Consider the following 21,778-nt stretch of genomic DNA (forward strand, 5'->3'; position numbering starts at 1 on the left):
CCTCAGGAAATTCTGGTTTTAGAAGGCCTACAATGCCTTCTCATAGGGAGTTTTGATTTTATTTCTCATCCTGCACTGCATTGCTCTTCCTGGTAGTTTGTTTGTTTGTTTGATTGATTGATTTGTCAATCGCATACAAGATAACAGATATAAGTATAAACGTGAGTAAGAATACAGGAAATAGGTACAGATAAATGGGGACAATGGAACAGGGACGGGAGGCACGATAGTGCACTTATGCACGCCCCTTACAGACCTCTTAGGAATGGGGTGAGGTCAATAGTGGATAGTTTGAGGTTAAATGAGTGGGGGGGTTGAGGATGTAACAACAGAGTAAGGGAATTGCATTCCAGGCATTGACCACTCTGTTGCTGAAGTCGTACTTTCTGCAATCAAGTTTGGAGTGATTTATATTGAGTTTGCATCTGTTGTGTGTTCTTGTATTGTTGCGGTTGAGGCTGAAGTAGTCATTGATGGGTAGGACATTGTAGCAGATAATTTTGTGTACCACACTTAAATCTAACCATACCCGGTGTAGGTCAAGGTTGTCCAAGCCCAACATTTCAAGTGTGGTGTCTTGGTTCAGGAGGGGGCATTATTTTATTTATTTATTCGATTTTTATTCCACCTTCATTCGTCTTTATAAATAGCTCAAGGTGGCGAACATAAACAATCGTCCTCCTTTTTGTCCCCCCCCCCAGCAACAACCCTGTGAGGTAGATTGTGTTGAGAGAGAATGACTAGCCCAAAGTCACCCAGATAGCTTTCATGCCTATAGCGGGACTCAAACTCACTATCTCCTGGTTTCTAAGCCAGCACCTTAAACAAGAAGAAGCTCTTGGATTCAGGCCAGAGAGAAATGGAATTCCTCAGATCCATGCAGCAAAACGTCATGAAATGTTGGGCTCTTTTTTTTGCACAAGAAAATGTTTTTGGCCATCAGTTAATTTCATTCCCCAAGCCATCTCATCCACTTGTTTTAGCTATCTCCCACTGCCCCTCTGCCATCCCGGAAATAGAATAGAATAGAATAAAATAATAACTTTACTGTCACTTTGAATCTCTATATATAAAAGTGGAATACCAGTCACACATCATCACAAAATCTCCAGAACCGTAAAGTCTACATACTTGAAATTTGGCACGTATATTCCTCTTAGCTTCTAGGTGCTCGCTAAGAAAGGATTTTCCAAAATGATCATTAGAGCATCGGTATTTTGTATATTATTATTAACAGACTCTGATGCTAAGGAGTTCTACTCCCCCTCCCCACCTGAAAAGAAATCTGTTCTAAATGCAAAACACAAGCAGAGGAGAAGAGTTTCCATTTCAGTTTTAGTTTCACAGCAGCAACCAGCTTTAGTACAGAACAGTTGAGCTAAGCCACGCCCAGGCTCTTTGCTGTCGCCTTCTTGCTCACACAGCAAATACTCTTTCATTTTCCATGTTTCAGTTTGCAAACAGCCCTCAACTCTCTCACACACTGACAGGACACTAGCCAGATGAATACTGATGGATGCTGGTAGGCAGAGGCAGAATTCCGCCCCCCTCTTATTTTCCTCCCCCAAAACTGAGCCTGATCACATCGTTTCATAGCAAAACACAGGTATAGAGCTAATGTACACTAATCGGCATACATTAAAATGAAATTTCATTGCAGACAGCTTTCAAAGGGTCACCACCTCTAATATACACTACATCAGGGGTCCCCAACCACTGGGCCCCGGACTGGTACCGGTCCGTGGATCATTTCGTACGGGGCCACAAAGAATGAAAGTAGGGCCTACTTTGCTTGGGCGCCGCCATCTTGTTTCGACGACGCTTGAGAAAGTGCTTTTGGGTGAGCTTGTCGGTTGTCGGTTGGAAAACGGTGTTTGGGTGCTGAAGGAATCCTCGCGCCTTAGTTTCGTCGAAAGGGTGGGGCGGCTTCGAACGAAGAGCCATCCCGATGGCGGTGGAGTCTCGCGTTACTCAGGAGGAGATTAAGAAAGAGCCCGAAAAGCCCATCGACCGCAAGAAGGTACAAAGGAGGAGTCGAAGGTGGCGGGGAGAAGCGAGGGACGGCTGGCTGGCCAGTCGCTTGGCTCGCCTTGCCTTGGTCATGCGTGCTGATGCCGGTACCGGTCCGTGGATCATTTTGTACCAGGCCGCAAAGAATGAATAATCGTGAAACTGGTCCCTGGTACAAAAAAGGTTGGGGACCACTGCACTATATAAACATGACAAAATAAATAAATACAAAATTATGCATATACCCACATATATTCTATGACAACACAGTCCAGTTTGGATGTATATACGTACATGGTGAGAAAAATGAATCTTGCGTGTTTCCCAGACAAATGGCCTAGGAAACAAAGCTGTTCTAGAATCTGGAAGTCCTGCTAGAGATACTTTTCCCAGAGGGGAGCAACATGAATTCGAGTCAGGGCTGTCCATCGATGGTTGTCAATTCCCCATGCCAATTGAGATCCCCAAACTGTAATCGGAGTCTTTCTTTGGCAAGCAAACACTTTTGGGACTGATGTATGGAGATTCTCGGGAATAAAGGTGCTTTTTCCAAAGAGGCACCTGGGCTTTCTTGTTTTTCTTTGAAGACGTTTCGCTTCTCATCCAAGAAGCTTCTTCAGCTTCTTGGATGAGAAGCAAACCCCCTTCAAAGAAAAAACAAGAAAGTCCAGGTGCCTCTTGAAAAAGCACCTTTGGGAATATTTACCTATATTGTTTTTATGAGGTAGTGGTGGTGGATGTTTTCCCCTCAATATTTACCTATATTAGGTAAATAGCTTGAGCTGAAGAAGCTTCTTGGGTCTTTTCGGGTGATGACATTTTATCAGGCGTGGCAGGCCAAAAAATAGATGAAGTCTGCCATTGTGTCATCTTATTCTCTTTTAATCCTACAAAGCAGGAAGTTCCCCTGTGCCTGGATAAGGAGGATGCTTAAAGAAATCTACCTGGATCTATTTAGAAATCACAGATAAATCTTGGTAGGGTTGCAGTCAAGAGACAACAAATAGCACCTTTTTTTTCAAGGTGCGCAAGTGATTCACAACCTCAAATTCTTGATGTGTAAATACACGAAACATTGGTTTATGTTCTACCGCAAACAGCTATGCGGTATCCAAGGGAAAACATTCTATGTTATTTGTTTAATTATTCAATTAATATGCCGCCCAGATTATGATCGAATGAATTTGGGCAGCTCGACATGCTCAGAGGCACTGTCTTCTCTCTTGCTGCTTCACAAGTCGGAGGTCCAATGTTCCTTGGGCATGTCAGGATCTTGAGAATGACTAGAAGGTGACAGGATAGCAGTATTCCAGTCTTTGAGGGGCTGCCCCAAAGAAGAGGGGGTCAAGCTATTCTCCAGAAGGCAGGACAAGAAGCAACGGATGGAAAGTAACCAAGGAGAAAAGCAACTTGGAATTAAGCAGAAACTTCCTAACAGTGAGGACAATTAACCAGTGGAACTGCTTGCCACCAGGAGTTGTGGGTGCTTCATCCCTGGAGGTTTTTAAGAAGAGACTGGACAGCCATTTGTCTGGAATGCTATAGGGTCTCCTGCTTGAGCAGGGGGCTGGACTAGAAGACCTCCATGGTTCCTTCCAACTCTATTCTGAATCGAATGTTGAATTGACATCTCTAGGCTGGGTGGAAAATAGGAATTCTATTTGAGAAGGGATATCCCCTCAGGGATAGTTTTTTTTTTAAAGTCAAAATAGTATTGCACACACAAAAAAACGACAAGGTTTTGATCACACACAACTTCGACATGGGCATTTTTGACTTTTTTGGACTTGATCCTGAATTTGTGGCTCCGAGGAGCAAGGAAAAGAACCGTGGCTTGTAGGACTGAAGAGCATCGTTCTTGAAGATCCCACTAGATCAAGGGTCGCCAACCTTTTGGACCTCAGGGACCACCAAACTCATAATTTTAAATCCTGCGGACCACTAATATGAATTTTGACTGATGGTGGCTTGCTGACGTTTTCCCAGAGTCTCTGCAGAAAGTGGCTGAGACCCTGGGAAAATCTCCCCAAAAGTCTGCAGGAAAATTCCCCACCCCATTTTCCTGCCGATTGATCATTCTTTATTTGGGATCGCAGGATACTATCTCCAGCTATGTTCTTGGGTGTGGGGAGAGAGAGAGAGAGAGAGAGAGAGACTTTTGGCTTCATGCAAAGAAAGCAGCAGAAGCAGCAGAAGTCTTTCTTTTTCTCCCCCAAACTCTGCCAGAAATGAGTATTTGTGAAACTTTGTCGCACCAGCGCAACCTCTTGGAGCAGGAGGCCTTACAGGATCCCAAAGACTCATTTCTGGTGGAGTTTGGGGGAGAGAAAGAAAGACTTTTGCTGATTTCCTTGCGTGCAGCCAAAAGCAGAAGAAGTGGAAAGAAGCAACCTGGTGGCCAGGCACATGGGGTGAGTGGGGCAAGTCCACCCCCTCACCGCCTGGCCTTTCCCTCCTCCCCTCACTATCTTGTGTTGTTCACAATGCAAGCAATGCAAGCCTTGTGTTCCTGTGGGACATGTGGGCGGCACAGCCTTGTCTTCCCACACAGCCTGGATTGGGGGTGACATTTCTCTGCGGACCACCAACATTTTCTCACACACCACCAGGGGTCCCCGGCCCCCTGGTTGGCAATCACTGCACTAGATTGCCTTTAGAGGTGAGGATGAGCTTGCTGACTTTACCCAGCTACACAATACCCAAAGCCCCCCAAAACTCAACACGAAGCTTCACCTGCCTCCATGCTGGCATCCGTAACACAATTTAAGTCTCAAAGGTGGTTCTCTCTGCCCCAAAGGCAACTGGACTTTCTTGTTTTTTTCTTTGAAGATGTTTCACTTCTCCTCCGAGAAGCTTCTTCGGTTCTGACTGGATGGTGGTGGGGAATGGAAGGATTTCTATACTCCTTGACGCCGCTGCCATCCAGTCAGAGCTGAAGAAGCTTCTCGCAGGAGAAGCGAAATGTCTTCAAAGAAAAACAACAAAAAAAGTCCAGTTGCCTTTTGAAAAGGAAAAAAAAAGAAAGCACCTTTGGGACAACCATGACCTGGATGGTTAAGAATCTCCACAGGCAACACGGTTTTAAGCGCGTTGTAGGGACGCACAGACACGGATCTGCGTTTGGAGTGTTCAGTCCGGTTGTTTGGCTCGGCGTTGGGCGTGATTCTAGATCAGTTTCGCCGCCAGATCTGGATCCCGGGCGGGTTGCATGGGGGAGGAGATATGGGGAGGGGAAAAGGGATTCCCAGACGACCCCCCCGCCGCCGCTTTCCTGCCCCTGTAAAGTCCAAGTCCCTCGAGGCGCCGCCAGGCACTCGGCTCCGGCCCCTCTCGCCTTTTCACACTTCGGCCGGCCTTCCTTGGGCAGCCCCCGCCCCGCCTCGCCTCGCCTCGCCCCGCCCGCTGACGGAGAGCTCCAGCCCGAAGCCCAAGCAAGTTCCTCCGGGGCTCCTCTGCGGGGCTGGTTGGGCAAGCAGTCGGGTCCGGGACTCCGCGAGCGCTTCGGCTTCAGCGCTTCCTCGGGACGGGGATTCTCTTCGGGCTGCTCTCTTTTGTCCCGTCGCTTTCCACTTTTTTTTCCTTTCTTTTCACTTCTACTCTTTCTTTTCTTGTCTTTATTACTCTTTTTTCCTTCCTTCCTTTCTGCTTTTCTTTCTTTCTTTCTTTCTTTCTTTCTTTCTTTCTTTCTTTCTTTCTTTCTTTCTTTCTTTCTTTCTCTTTTCTTTCTTTCTTTTTTCCTTTCTCCTTCCTTCCTTTCTCTTCCTTCTCTCTTTCTCCCTCCTTCCCACCCTCGTCCTGGCTGCCTGCTGGTTGCTCAAGAGGCAGGGATGGGGGGCTGCCCAAGGGGTCTTCAACCCCTGCCTCCCAGCTCCGGGCACCAAGCGCTCCTCCGCCCCCAGCAACGGACAGGAGATGCAGATCAAGCAGGACCTAGCTGAGACCCGCGCCCTCCACATCCCCACGGAGCCTGGCGAGAATCTGCGTCGCCTTCGCGGACGGAAACGCCTGCTGGGCGAAGAGAAGAACCTGGCGGGCTGGTCGCTGCTGGTGGCCTTGCTTGGCATCTTCCTCATGGTGCTGCACACCGAGCTGGCCTGGTTTGGCCACTGCGAGGTAAGTCGCCCGCTGCCCAGTTCCTGGCTTCTCACGTTGGACCTAATCTTCCTTCCTTCTTAAGCCTCACTTCAGCCTGGAAACCGGGTTTGTCTATTCTCGCTCCTGCTTTCATCCCATGCACAGAATGTGTGTGGTTTTTTTTTAAACTTTGGCTTTCTGGAAAGTTGATCGTGCCAGATTTGGGCAAATTGGCAAAGCGCTTTGTGTCACAGCAATATTCGTGGCTGGTGCAATTTGCCTGAAAGAGGCAGACAGATGTTTGACCAAGGAATACTTTTTCTATAGGCTTCTCAAAACATTGGGATCATCCCATGTGGGGGAAAAGGGTGGAAGGAGTCGGGTTAGGAACCCGGAACCCCCAGATTGTAGTCCTTGCTCAGTTTTGGAAAACTTCCTTGAGCCTGTCAAATTTTCAGTCCAAACTCCCTGCCAAGGTTTTTGTGCGGATAAAATAGCCCACCTCTTTGGTCCAGAAGGAAAAGGAGGATGAAGGAAGGAAAAGGAGGCAAATTCAGTGTTTCAAATTGTCTGTGGAGATTCTCAGTTGTCTAAGACTAAGTCACAGTGGTTCCAAAGGTAGTTTATCAGAAGGCAACTGGACTTTGGATCTTCCTTGAAGAACTGAAGAAGCTCCTTGGGTGAGAAGCAAAACCTCTTCAAGGAGAAACAAAGTCCAGCTGCCTTTTGAAAAAGCGCCTTTGGGATTCTCGACCTCAACAACTTTAAGCTGGGTGGACTTCAACTCCCAGAATTCCCCAGCCAGCCCTGAGAGTGGAGGTCCAGCCAGCTTAAAGTTGCCGAAGTTGAGAAATACTAGCCGAATTAGAGCATAATTCTAAAGAAGTTCTGCCCACAAGTTTGTTGGAGTCCCAAAACTGTCTTCCGGGATCTTTATTAGCCAGAATGCCACCAGTCTACCCATTATAGCTCCTTCTTTTAAGCAGAATCCGTCAAGACCGGGTAAAGAGTCCCTGCCATGTTGCGGTTACAAAGCCGGAATTGGGCACGAAAAGGGGTAGATTTTTTTATTTTTTTAGTCTTTTACAACAAGTTTGCGCAGGGATCTTTAACACGGTTCCCCTCGCAGGAGGGGGTGAGAATCAGTTAGGCAGAAAGAGAGGAAGTGATCTGGGCTCCACAAAAAAAGGTCCAGGAAGAGAATAAAAATAAAAACACAACTTTTCTCTTGCACGCGTCCTCTTTCTATTTTGCACCCAACCCTTCCAACGCATTTTATGGCTGCCCAAAGTGGAAGGAAATGTGAAGCCATTTACGATTTCCTAAATCAACCTGATTGCAGCACATGGCCAGAAGGGAAAGGCTGGATATTTTCTTTCCCTGTTCTTTCTAACCGTTGTGATAAAATGAGAGCCTTCGAACAACGAAACGAGGTTCTCCTCTTCTCTGTGGGCTTAAAACCAATTTATGATGAACGTCCTATGTAACAAGCCCAGCCCTGTAAAACCGTCCATAAAACTTAATGGCCACAAGCTTTCACACGGCATAGATGATAGATAGACAGACAGACAGATATAGGTTAGTTAAGTTTAGTTTACTTTACTTTATTGTCATTGCACCTGTACAATGAAATTGAACACCATCTTCATTGCACATCATGACCATGAAAATAAACACAAACACACTTCCTTCACACTCCACACATTGAACCGAAAACCCCCAACACCGCACCAACACTACACTATACAGTAGAACTCAAAAGAGCTACTGCCCTGGGATAGAAGCTGTTTTTCAGTCTATTGTGCTTATTCTGTGCCGTCTGCCAGATGGTAATAGTTCAAAAAAGGGGTTCCAAGGATGAGGAAGAATGTTTAAGAATGTTTTGAACTTTCTTAAGGCAGCGGGAGCTATAAAGCTCTTCCAAAGAGCGGAGAGGACAACCAGTGATCCTCTGGGCAATGACGTTCACCCTCTGGAGTGCTTTCCTATCTGCCCCTGTGCAATTGGCAAACCATACAGAGGAGCAGTAAGTTAAGATGCTCTCTATGGTGCAGCGGTAGAAGGTCACCAGCAGTTTCTCATTCAGTTGTTGTTTCCTGAGAAGTCTCAGTACCTCACCCCTTTCCTAAGAGGTCTGTAGGGGGCGTGCATAAGCGCACCAACGTGCCTACCGTCCCTGTCCTATTGTTTCTTTTATTTTTCTCATATGTATCCATTTCATGTATTCATAACTATGTATATACTTATACCTATTATTTTGTAAGCGATTGACCAATAAAACAAATAAATAAATAAAATAATCTCTGCTGGGCCCTTTTGACTAGGGCTGCAATGTGAGCAACCCAAGTCAGGTCCTCTTTTATGGTAACACCCAGAAACTTAAAACTGGCCACTTGCTCCACCTGGTCTCTCCATTGATAAGCAAGGGCTGGATGTCTGATCTGTTCCTTCTAAAGTCCACTATAAGCTCCTTGTTCTTATTGGTGTTGAGGACCAAGTTATTGTCTCCACACCACGAAAGCAACCGGTCCACCTCGTCTCGGTAGGCAGACTCATCCCCCCAGGAGATGAGTCCCGCCACTGTTGTGGGACTAGATAGATAGATAGATAGATAGATAGATAGATAGATAGATAGCAGGATAGATAGCAGGATGGATGGATGGATAGATAGGATAGATAGGGAGGGAGGGAGAGAAAGAGAGAGAGAGAAAGAAAGAAAGAAAGAGAGAGAGAGAGAGAGAGAGAGAGAGAGAGAGAGAAAGGATGTTCTTCACTTACAACCATTCATTTCGTGGCCGTTCGAAGTTATAACAGCCCTGAAAAAATAGGATTTGTAACCGATCCTCGCCCTTACAAGGGTTGCAGCCTTCCCAAGGTCACGTAATCAACGTGATTGCAACTTTTCCCCATTTTTTGCCCGTTTCCAACAAGAAAAATTGGCGAACGAAGCCAGATTCCTTTTAACAAGTGCAGTGCTTCACTTAACAAGAGTGGCGATTCGCTAAACGAGGGCGGCAGAAAAGGTTGCAACATCAACTGTGACTCACTTTAACAACCCCTTTGCTCAGCAGTGGAAATTCTGCTGCCAGTTGTGGTGGTGATTCGAGGACGACGGTTCCTACGGCAGCTGCAAAAGGCAGCTAGGATTGTCGCTAGACTCAAAACCCGGGTTGCTCCTTTCAGAGAAAGCTGGGGTGGGGTGGGGGGGACTGATGGTCCTCGACTTATGACCACAATGCAGCCCCATAATTTATGTTGCTTAAGTGAAAGATTTGTGATTTGAGTTTTGCCCCATTTGATGACTTTTCTGGCCACCGCTGTTAAGTGAATCCCTGCAGTGCTTATGTTAGTGACACGGTTGTTAAGCGAATCTGGTTTCCCCATGGACCTTGCTTGTCAGAAGGTTGCAAAAGGGGATCACATGGACCCCCCCGCCCCTGGACGCTGTGACTGTCATAAATATGAACCAGTTGCCAATAGTCTGAATTTTGCTCATGTGACCACGGGGATGCTGCAGTGGTTGTAAGTGTGAAAAGTAGTCCTAAGTCAATCAATCAGAACAGAGCTGGAAGGGACCTTGGAGGTCTTCTAGTCCAACCCCCTGCCCAAGCAGGAGGCCTTGTACTATTTCAGACAAGCGGCTGTCCAGCTTCTTCTTAAAAAGCTCCAGGGATGGAGCACTTGAAGGCAACTTCTGATTCCACTGGTTAATTGTCACATTTTTCAGTGCCGTTGTAACTTTGAACGGTCACTAAATGAATTGTTGTAAATCAAGGACTTACCTGTATGCGAAGGGGCAGTTAGAACAGTTGGGGCACATCTGTGCTGCAGAATGGCGCAGAGGCTATTCCTTCAAACCCGAATAGAGCAGTGGTGGGATTCAATTTTTTTTACTACCAGTTCTGTGGGCGTGGCTTGGTGGGCGTGGCTTGGTGGGCATGGCAGGGGAAGGATACTGCAAAATCCTCCTTCCCTCCCCACCCCACCCCACTAACCTGCTTTCCAGCTCCGTTCTCCTGTGCAGGGCAACCAAAGAAGACCCAGCCAATGATCAGCTGGGACTCAATGGGAGGCAGAGAATAGATGAGGTTGGTGGGGCCAGTCAGAGGCGGGATTTGCTGGTTTTCCAAACTACTCAAAATTTCCACTACCGGTTCTCCAGAACTGGTCAGAACCTGCTGAATATACCACTTCTGGAATAGAGGCCAGAAAGAGACTTGCTGATCTGACCTGGTACAGTTTTTCTGAAGTGGCTTTGCGGACACAGCTGCTGCCTCTGGCCAAGTTTCTACCTGTTGCAAGTCCAGGTTAGAGTGAGTTTTGGGCATCCCCAGAAACTTGTAGGAAAACAAATCATTCTGGTGTAGCCTGATACGGTTGTTCAAAGAAATCGTGCAAAGGACACGCTTCCACCTTTCACATTAGGAAAGAGCGTTTCAATTTTCTGCATCCAACCTAGAAATAACAGGATAGCTCTTTGTACAATCAGCACATTATACAAGGGTTAGTAGTATTATCCTTGTCTTAAAAAACAAGTTTGTACAGTCAGATGTGCACAATTCCACTGTCTGAGTGCATGGTTAATTTACTCTCCAATATTTCTGCCCTCCTGAACTAAGACAGTCTTCCACCGATTTATTTGCTTATTTTATCTTCCCAAACTTGTTCTTGCTGGGGGTATTATTTCAAATATTTCTCCTGTACCTGGGAGGATTCAGTTTGCATTATGTGCAGATTGTCCCCCAAACCAAACACTGGTGTAGAAACGGTAAAAAAAAAAAAAAAGCCACCCCATTTTCCTCCCTTCTTCCAAGCTTCCGGCTTTGTAATCAATTTGGCTAAAAGGAACTTTTAAAAATGTGAAACGTGTGTGTTGTTTTATAAACTTTCGTAAACTTTCTGTCTGAAGTTTTGGCAGAATTCAAGTAGGTAGGTATTTCTGATTAAATGGCTGGAAAACGTCACTTCTTTTGAAACATTTGTCTGTAAGGATTAAATTGGATAAATCCTGGCTGTAATGGTTACAAGATGTGCAATTTACTCCTTGGGTCAGTTTGTGCATCGTTAAGGTGAATTAGGAAGGGAAGCGGGTGGGGAACCTAGGCTTAAAACTACCCACAGCCGTGAAAAAAATGTAGGTGACTTTGGCCCATTCTCTCTCCTTAGCCCTAACCATGATACACAAGTACAACAAGATCCAGAGACACTCTGAACAAATGGAGCTCTCTGGTGACTTCTGCTCTTTGCAATTGTGGTGGCATGCAAACAACAACACCGTTTTATTACCTGCCCTTTCTTTGTGCTCCGATCAGTGTACGCTTGAGCACTTCGTGGCAGTGTGACAGAACACAATTAACATTGCTAATTGCAGGGCAAGATCTGTTAATTTGTACATATGTTAACTTTATATTTTGCATTTGATGTCATATTTTAAGCGCAATGCTTCTGACACGAATAAAGCAATAAATAAAAACCCTACCCCTACCGTACAGGGTTGTTGTGTGGAAGAGTGGAGGAATGTTACATATATTGCTTTGTGTTTGTTTCATCTAACAAACAAAATAAACACCTGTCCATCAGAAAATGAAAAATGACGGGAAGAGAATTAGTTTGCTTCACGTTGGTATAAAATGCATGTGTGTTTTCTTCCACATGCATTGCACATGTCCCCATGCTCAACCCCGAGAAGCAAACTCCTTTCCCCCCTGAAAGATGAACCAGAATAATGTTTCACGTGATTAAAAAGTGGACCACTTTTTTGAGCCAAGAATTACAGCAGGCCCTGGAGTGACGTGTCAGGGAGGAAATCAAAATAGTGGATGAGTTTTTAGGACAAAGATGAAAATCCATTTCAGTTTTTTACAGGTAGTCCTTGACGTATGACCACAACGGTCATTTTCTTTGCTAAGCAAGGCAGTTGTTAAGTGAGTTTTGCCCCATTTTACGATGTATCTTGCTGCAGTGGTTAAAGAATCCCTGCAGTTGTTAAGTGAGTAACCCGGCTGTTAAATGAATCTGTCATCCCTGTTGACTTTGCATGTCAGAAGGTCGCAAAAGGAGATCACATGACTCTAGCATACCGCAACAATCATAAATACATGCCAGTTGCCAAGCGTCTGAATTTTGATCGTGTGAACAGAGGGATGCCGCAACGGTACCCAGGTGTGGAAAAACGGCCATAAGGCCATCATCGCCTTCTCTTCCATCTTCCCTGAGTCTTCACGCCACCCGGTCGGCAGGTTGGCGTTCAGGGCTGAGGACTCTGGACAGCCCCCAGTTCCCAGGGAGCTGGTTTAAGATTTAGAGATTCAGGTTAATGTCAAAGTTCCAACTAAACAACTCCAAACCAATAAACCCCAAGACAAACATTTCCTCAAAGTTCCATTTTATGAGAATTGTCCTATTGGCACATCTGGGAGAACCCCAATCTGAGAGTTCCAAGTTTCCTTTCCCAAAAGAGAAATCAAAGATTCATCCCCTGCACCCACCAGTCCATCACATGGCCCAGTCAAATCTTTGTCCCAGCTGGAGACATCCCTCCAGTCACTCCCCTCCAGGTGTAGGGCAACTTGTCCTTGACTCCTTGAGAAAGAATGTTGTCGAGTCTAATCTTCTACCTCTCTATGAAATCTCCCCTCCCAAATTCCCAGGCACTGAATGTGACAGTCTCAAAGCTGCCAAGTAAAAAATGGCTTCCGAGGCTGACACGTAAGACTTTTTTTGAAGGCTGTCGTAACTTTGAACAATCACTTTTTTTCGCAAAGAATGGGGGTACACCAAGGACTACCTGTATCAACTCCATGAATTAGATAGAAGAGGTCTGTTTCTTCTCCAGATGTTTCTTCCATTGTCTCCCCATCTCATCACATTAAAAATATCAGGTTGGGATGGTGTGTGTGTGACTATCAGGGTTGGGATTCAAATGTTGTCTCTTTTGCATCCAGGAAAAATTAGAAGCAGGTAAGGGAAAGTGAAATTAGCTAGGGCGCATTATCTGTGTGTGCATATCTGTTTATTGCACATCTTAAAAGAAGCATTCTCTTCCTCCAGCTTCACTTGTGGATTAGCCATGGAAGTGTGGGATTCCTAAATTGCCCAACACCACCCATATGAGTCACCTTCTGTTTTATTTCTCTTTTCCGGCCAGATCTCAAATTCTCATATATTTTTTTTCATCTTGAGAGTAAAAGAGCTTTGGCGGTTCCTCCACACTTTTAAGGCTTTCCACAATCTTTGCTTTTCCCAGCCTGGTATTTGCACTGATTAGAATATCTTCTCAAATGCGGAAAAGGAACTTGTGGAGTTGAAGTCCACAAGTCTTCAAGTTGCCAAGGTTGGAGACCCCTGATATATGGGATGGGGTGCACGGCTCAGTGGACGAAAGGTGCTTTCTCAAAAGGCAACTGGAATTTGCTTCTTCAGTTCTTCACAGGTTGACATGTGCAAATGACATGTGCTTGCTTAAAAGGTGATTTTCGCCTTGCATCCAAGAAAAGATACTGTCACATTGATTGCTTTGCCATTGCCCGGGGGAAGGGTAGATGACCCAGCTTAGGGATTCTGTTAAGGTGGGGGAATGTAGTTGACTTAAATGACCTTCCTTCTCTCAGAAGTTGGAATGTTAATGAGCATTCCATAACGCCACCCTGCTCAACCAGGACAAAAATCCTGGTTGATGGACTTATTAAAAAGTATTTAAAAAACAGCACTTTTTGTAAAGAAATCCTTCCCTGTTGCTACACGTACATGATGCACCAAGATGGATTAGTTTTGAAACTTGCTTAACGTGCTTTTTTTAGCCTAGTAGTGGTATTATGTCTGAATTCAATTTTATGGTTGTAAGGATGTACAAAATGAAACACTATAGGATTTCCTGAAATGATATAAGGTTTCCTGCCTGAGCAGGGGTTTGGACCAGAAGACCTCCAAGGTCCCTTCCAACCCTGTTATTTTGTTAAAATGATCAATTAACTAGACTAAGTAGAGTATGGAAAAGAACCAAAGTGCCAGCAGAATTTTCCAAGGCTTGAGGCCTTTTTTTCCTCCCCTGGATTTGGATTTCTTGAATCTGGATCTGGATTTAGACCAGACAGGAAACTGAGTATTGGACCCTCCTTTTGTTTAATCTGCATGAAACATTTTCCCTTCCAATTTAAGAACTGAATGTCCAACCGAAGTGTAACCTGTCTAGAATTTCCTGCTGAAACGTTGATCGTGTCTCAAAGGCACGAGAAAGTCGTCCTGAGAAATGGAAAAAGAGGCAACGGGGAGGAAGAATCAATAGGAATCTCTTTTTCCTGACTTTTTCCTTTCTCTCAAATTGTTCTTGTGTGTGAAGAGATGCGTGTTTGTGCAGATGCTGCTTCCCCCCAAATTCCGGTTGGCTTCACAAATGTGAGTTGGCAAACTACAGTTTCCCAGCTGAGATGTCAAGTTAGATCTATCGAGCTGAAGTATCTACAGAACAGCAAAGGAGATGTGCTGTCCAGCCAGTGTAGGGGAATTGGATAGTTAGGTAGATGTCCCTTTAAGGGAATGCATCATGGTAAATGTAGTTAAGGTATCCTGGGAAATGTAGAACTTACTTGTTCTAACTTCTCCAGACATTGGAGATATTTCACGAGAAGAGGACTCCACTCCTCTACTCACAAGAATATTCCCTATGTCACCAGGCTTGAAATTTTGGGGCCTGGACAGTCAAGAATTGTGCCGCCTGCGATCCGATCTAAGCATAGTACACACAATTGTCAGCTACAACGTCTTGCCTGTCAATGACTTCTTCAGCTTCAACCACAATAACACACGGGCAAACAATAGATACAAATTCAAAAGTAAACCGCTCCAAACTCGATGGCAGAAAATACAACTTCAGCCACAGAGTGGTCAATGCCTGGAACGCCCTACCTGACTCCGTGGTCACAGACTCAACCCCTCACAGCTTCAACCTCGAACTGTCTACCGTGGACCTCACCCCATTCCTAAGAGGTCCTTAAAGTGGGGCATGCATAAGTGCACCGGTCTTACTGACCCCATTTATCTGTATTTACTCCCTTTGTTCATGTTTATGTACATATGTACTTGTTATCTTGTACATATTTAATACAAACAAACAAATCTGTCCCCATTCTCTTCTGCCTGGCATTGGGAGGTTGATGGATGACAGAAGGGATTAGATTAGATTAACAGAGTTGGAAGGGACCTTCTAGGTCATCTAGTCCAACCCCCCCACCCAAGCAGGAGACCCTACACCATTTCTGACAGATGGCAGTCCAGTCTCTTCTTGAAAGCTTCCAGGGATGAAGCTCTCACAACTTCTGAAGGCAACCTCTGTTCCATTGGTTGATTGCTCTCACTGTCAGAAAATTTCTCCTTATTTCCAGGTTAAATCTTTCCTTGATCAGTTTCCATCCATTATTCCTTGTCTGGCCTTCAGGTGAGTTGTAAAAGAGCCTGACCCCTTCCTCCTCTCTGTGGCAGCCCCTCAAATATTGGAAGACTGTTATCATGTCTCCCCTGATCCTTCTCTTCACTAGTCTAGCCAAGCCCAGTTCCTGTAACCGTTCTTCATATGTTTTAGCCTCCAGTCCCCAATCTTCTCTGTACTTTTTCTAGAGTCTCGACATCTTTTTTATAGTGTGGTGACCAAAACTGGGTGTAGTCTTACTAATGCACCATGAGGCCGGGAATCCTTCTGCAGTTCAAGTTCACTGCTGGCTCAAACTTTTCAGTTTAGAGATCTGTTGCAATTTGCATTTTGTCTTTGCAAGGAAGGGTCAAAATAGGGAATTGGAGAAAACTCCCACCCATTGAGTAAGAACTTGGCTTTTAAGGGTGGTTCTAAGCAAGTTATCACAAGTTGTTGCAACCACTCAAAGTAGAAGAACTGGCAACAGCAGGGTAAATATGAGATAAAACTAACATAGGATTGGTTTATTTATTTATTAGCTAATTCCCGTCCTTCAGGGATATGACCGGGCGTCCTTATCCAATGGCATAGTTTGTTTTTGAGTAGGAAGCAAAAGAGAACAAGTTTTTCCCCCTGCGTGCTGATCTTTCCACGGTTCTCTTCCTTGCAATCTGTACCTTAATAAGAACAATTGTACTCCGAATAACGCAACATTACTGGTGCTGCGACAACAAGCAGTAGACAACTGAGCCCAACATTTCTGTTGTTAAGAGAGATATTTGTCAAGTGAGTTTTGCCCCCATTTTACAACTTTTCTTGTTTTGTGGTTCAGGAAATTGCTGCAGTTGTTAAGTGAGTAACATGGTTATTAAGTGAATCTGGCTTCCCCACTGACTTTGCTTGTCAGAAGGTCGCAAAAAGGAGATCATGTGACCTTTGGGACACAGCAATGGTCATAAGTATGAACCAGCGGCCAAAGTCTGCATTTTGATCACGTGATCCTGGGAATGCTTCAAAGGGCGTAAGTGTGAAAAACGGTCATAAGTCACATTTTTCAGTGCTGTTGGAAACTTTGACCGGTCACCAAATGAACTGTTGTAAGTTGGGGATTACCTGTACAAGAGGATGAACAGGATTTAAAACAATAATAGTGACAACCGCTACTACAACAGCAATCCTCAGCTTACAACAACGGTTGGGGGGGTCAGAATTTTCTTCCCAGAGCAAGGCAGTTATTAAGTGAGTCAAGCCTCATTTTATGACCTTTTTTGCCATAGTTGTTAAGCAAATTGTTGCAGTTGTTAAGTGAACCATGCATTAAGCAATTAAGCAAATCTGATTTCGCTTATTGGAAGCCAGCTGAGAAGATGGCAAATGCTGGGGCTGTGCCAAGTTCTTCACACGCACCACTTTTAACAACTTTGAACCAGGGAGCCTTAAGGTTTAATCATAAATAAGCCCCGCCCCTATGATCAAGTCTGATGACTTTTTACCAGAAGAGGTTGGGACAAGTGTCATTGGTCTGAAATGGTGTAGGGCTGTGATCCCCAATCTTATACTTTCAGACACATCCACTTTTAAATAACTTCAGATGAACCTACGGACCTTGCCAATGGTAATTTACACTTTTCAAGATTTAAATCATAACATTTCTTCAAGCCTCCGTGGTCCCCCTATGATGACATCACAGCCCCCCAGGGGTCTGCGGCAGTGGTAGGATTCAAAAAAATTTTTATTACCGGTTCTGTGGGCGTGGCTTGGTGGGCATGGCTTAGTGGACATGACAGGGGAAGCATAAGGCAAAATCTCCATTCCCTCCCCACTCCTGGGGGAAGGTTACTGCAAAATGTCCATTCCCTCCCCACCCCACTAACCTGCTTTCCAGCTCCGTTCTCCTGTGCAGGGCAACCAAAGAAGACCCAGCTGATCAGCTGGGACTCGGGAGGCAGAGAATAGATGGGGGCAGGGCCAGTCAGAGGCAGTATTTTCCGGTTCTGCGAACTAGTCAAAATTTCTGCTACTGGTTTTCCAGAACTGGTCAGAACCTGCTGAATACCATCTCTGGTTTGCGGACCACAGATTGAGTAGTCCTGGTCTAGGGTTTCCTGCCCGAGCAGCAGGTTTGACTAGAAAACCTTTGAGGTCTCTTCCAATTCTATTATTCTGTTCTTCTGACTGGTCGTGCATTTTCGGTACTGTTGTAACTTCGAACGGTCACTTAACAAATGATTGTAAACCGAGAACTACCTGTTGTCACTTCCGTAGGATAGACAAGGTTTAATTTAAAACGTTTTGGCCCCGGAGCTGCAGCCTGGAAGGCTACAGCAGGAGAATAACAGATATTAAAAGTTTTCCAGTTGCTCTCTGGCCAGTATCGACAAACAGCCTGGAGCAAGTTGGCTTGAAGTGCAAGAATTGTGCTGGGTAGTTCATGTACCTGCGTTTTGATCCTCATCAGTACCGATATCCTGCTTGTTTTGGCAGCGTGCGCTCATTATAGGATGTGGGTTCTGGGCAGCCGCTTCATCCACACCGGTGCAATGGGGGTGAAGAAGTAAGAGCTAAGCGTGCAAACGTGGGCTTTCGCTACCCAAGGTCGTGCAGACGGCGAAACAACTGCGGTGTAACTTTCCATTCTGAGTGTGCCAGTTCAAAACAACACATTGTGAAAAGGGTGCTGATGAGAAGGCAGCTCGGGATTTTAATTCCCACAAAATATTTGGCTGCAGGCCCAGAGGTCAAGGAAGCAACAACAACAAGAACCAGGATATATGTGCTTTTAGGCATGTGTGTTTGTACGTGTTTCCTCCTGGTCAGTTAGCAAAAACCCCAGCCGTATCTTGCAGGAGCTGTAATAAGAGGGACAATATTCATACATAGGGACAATATGTAGGGTATTCGCAATATAATACCCTATCACCAACAGGCGTGAGATTTGGGGCTTGGACGACCTAGAACTATGCCTCCTACAGTTGGACTTAAGCGTAGTACACAAAATTATCTGCTACAATGTCCTACCCATCAATGACTACTTCAGCCTCAACCGCAACAACACAAGAGCACGCAACAGATGCAAACTCAATATAAATCACTCCAAACTTGACTGCAGAAAGTACGACTTCAGCAACAGAGTGGTCAGTGCCTGGAATGCAATACCTGACTCTGTTGTTACATCCTCAAACACCCCCACTCCTTTAACCTCAAACTATCCACTATTGACCTCATCCCATTCCTAAGAGGTCTGTAAGGGGGCATGCATAAGTGCACCATTGTGCCTCCCGTCCCTGTCCCATTGTCCCCGTTTATCTGTACCTATTTCCTGTATTCATATTCATGTTTATACTTATACCTATTACCTTGTAAGCGATTGACAAATCAAATCAAATCAAAATTAAAAATAATAAAATGAGAGCAATGTTCCTGCAACGCTCTGACATTCCAGCAACAGGTCCTGTATTCTTCTTAGCCTTTAAATGCCCTTAAATCTCGCCCTGATCAGCGTGTGAAAAATGGCCAACGCAAACGCATTTGGGTTTCTCAATGCTGCGTGCCAGAAAGAGGAAGATGATGGTTTCCTGCGGGGGCCAGCACAACTCACCGAATGCTGTGGCTTTGCTTTTGGATTGACAGCCCCCAAAGCTTTGAGGAAGCATCTTGAAGGAACTTCCTTGTTCTTTCACCGATGGGATAGAAAATGGCCTTTTGTTTGGGAGCTGGGTATTGTTTGGCCCAGAACCAGGAGCCCTGGCACACGTGCCCCAGAGAGGCTGAGAGGTTTGCTTTCCCCACTGCGCCTTCCTTATTCCGGATTGTTGGCTCCTCGCCTCTGCCAAAGGGCACCAGTCAGTTTCTCTTGATGAATGAAGGCTTTCCCCTCCCCCCTCACCTCCCTGATCTTGAGTCTGCGAGCAAACCTTGGCTCCCTTCTGGATCTGCTTCGGTCTTGTCTCCTTGTTTGGGAACATGGTGGAAAAATTATCGGAGATGTGAAGGAAAGCATTACTCAGAGGTTCTGCAATCGGTACAAAGGGGCTGCATTGGTGAATTTTTTCCTCCCCTAATCATTATGTAAACGAGCTACCTATTTAAAATAAAGGCTCCACCCTTACAGCCAACTCCAAACGATGGGTAGTCCTTGACTTACAGACATTTGTTTAGTTACGGCAGCAATGAAATTCCAGCCAGTCCTCACACTTATGACACTCCAGGCAGTGTCCCTGGAGAGGTGTCACATGATCGAAATTCAGGTGCCTGGCATCTAACATGGGTTTATGATGGCTGTTGCAGCATCTGAGGTCACGTAACTCCATTCGCAACTTTCCCAGGGGGACTTCAACACACAAAATCGAAAGAGGAAAGCCGAATTTGCTTAACGATCATGGCAGAAAAGGTTGCAAAATGAGCCACGGCTCCCTTAACGACTGCATTACTTAGCAATGAAGGTTCCAGGCCCAGTTGCGATCATAAATCGAAGACGACCTGTCGGTCAGGATTGTGAAGCCTCCAGCAACCTTCATTTCCTGCACCAGCGAAGCAAAGACTGAGGTTCTAATGTTATTTTCAAGCCTGCATAGGTCGCTGAAAAACCAGCTAAGCCAAAAACAACCCATCCACCACCCATGGGGGGCTTCTGGGATCCCCACTTTGCATTCCCATTTCCCTTTTAAGACGGCCATTTCCCAAGCCCTTGCAACGGAGGCGGGGGGGATTGGATGAGGCGTGGGATGGATCAAAACCGGTAGGTAATTCCAGGAGTGGGCTTCAACAATTTTATTAAAGGGTTCTCTGCCCGGTTGCTGGGTAGGCGTGGCCATGGTGGGTGTGGCCTAGTTGGCCTCCTGGACCACAGCAGGGGGGCTTTTTGCCCTCCGCGGGCTCCAGAGGCTTTCCTTGAGCCTCCAGGAGGACGAAAACAGTCTCCCCGGGCTCCGGAGGCTCTCTGGAAGCTGGAAATGGGCCCATTTCCGGCCTTCCTGAACTTCCGGGAGGCCCGTTTTTCACCCTCCCCGAACCTCCGCATGTACCCTGCACTTACCTGTATCCAAAACGGGCCACGTGGGGACTCCTGGGAGGGACAAGGCAGGGTGGGCAGGGCCAGACAGGAGTGGGATTTGGGGGTTCTCTGAAGTGCACAGAATCTTAGATCGGGGCTCTCCAGAACCCCTGCGAACCCGCAGCAGCCCCATCCCTGGGTAATTCCTACTGGAATTACTTCCTCTTGAATTGCCTTCTAGTGCCAACACTTGTTGGCATGAGGGCTGAGCTCATCCTTTGCTCTTAAAGGCTCTTCTGTGGTTTTTTTCTGTTTTATACCCACTTATCTCACAACCACTTGCCCTGCTCTGGTTTCTGATGAAGGGCCTGTTAGTCAGCTGTAGGGAGCTGGCAGTGAGCGACACACGGGGAGTGTTTGCCAGCAATGGAAGGGTAGAAGAACGCTCAGCCAGGTGTGTCTGTCCAGGTACTTTGTACAGCAATGTTGGCTCTCCCCACCTACGCCGTGCAAGCCTTGAAGGCAGCCTAGGATCTGCGGGCCACACAACATGGATTTTGTGGTACTGTACGAGCCTAGGACCATATTTGGCCTTCAATCCAGATCTTAGAAAACGTTCCTTTCACGTTGTTCTGGCCCAGCCAGGCTGTGGGCTGGGTGTTCTTGCTTTGTGCTTTGGGCACCATTAAAATAAGAATTTCTCCTTGGACTCAGTTTGTTCCGGACTAGCAGGCTTGTAGCCTGCAAATCTTATTGGCCCGCTGAAAGCCGATCGTGATTGGTCGCCATAGACTGATGCGATTGGCCAGTAAACGGGCTGCCGCGATTGGCCCTGCCAAGAGCGGCAAACTCAAATCGCCTTCATTGGCTGCCTAGCCGCAGCCAGCCCTATAAAAGGGGCTGCTGTGGCTGGGTTTAGTTGCTCAGATCTGAAGTCACAAATAAAGAGCTTTAGTTATTGTCTGAGTCTTGCCTCCGTTCTTGAACCATCCTCCCAGATATAACACAGTTCTTCCTTTCTGAGTGCTTAATGTCTGTAAGTAGGACTTCTGGACAGTCCTGGCCCTGTCTTTAGGTTGTATTCACTCAAACTATAAGCTGTCTGTCTGAGGACCCTCTAAAAGGATGCAAACGACCAGCTGTCTGCAAGGAATATAAATCCTTCCATTTCTCACTATCCTGTCAGAGCTGAAGAAGCTTCTTGGATGAGAAGTGAAACATCTTCAAAGAAAAAAACAAGAAAGTCCAGTTGCCTCCAGAATAAGCACCTTTGGGACTACCAAAGTAGTATTTTT

The 21,778-nt window shown here is 45.9% G+C and overlaps 1 protein-coding gene and 1 long non-coding RNA gene across 3 annotated transcripts in view; one reads left to right on the forward strand and one right to left on the reverse strand.

Moving 5' to 3' along the window:
- The window catches only part of LOC148124952 (uncharacterized), a 34,085-nt gene extending 24,129 nt beyond the window's left edge, over positions 1 to 9,956 (reverse strand). Inside the window, exon 1 of the long non-coding RNA XR_015744853.1 lies at positions 9,867 to 9,956. This is a non-coding gene — a long non-coding RNA (uncharacterized LOC148124952). The remainder of the gene's footprint in view (positions 1 to 9,866) is intronic.
- Positions 5,192 to 21,778, forward strand: part of KCNN4 (potassium calcium-activated channel subfamily N member 4) — a 46,611-nt gene continuing 30,024 nt past the window's right edge. The window contains exon 1 of one of the 2 annotated variants that reach the window (XM_026718860.2): positions 5,192 to 6,123. In XM_026718860.2, the coding sequence (XP_026574645.2) occupies positions 5,233 to 6,123 (891 nt within the window). In that variant the 5' untranslated portion in view covers positions 5,192 to 5,232. Of the gene's footprint in view, positions 6,124 to 16,132; positions 16,277 to 21,778 lie in introns of those variants that run through there. The other variant, XM_087940031.1, reaches the window with a different exon arrangement.

The sequence above is a fragment of the Pseudonaja textilis genome, chromosome 10 (assembly GCF_049901715.1).
Source record: "Pseudonaja textilis isolate UNSWEBS1 chromosome 10, rPseTex1.2, whole genome shotgun sequence".
Classification (NCBI taxonomy): Eukaryota; Metazoa; Chordata; class Lepidosauria; order Squamata; family Elapidae; genus Pseudonaja; species Pseudonaja textilis.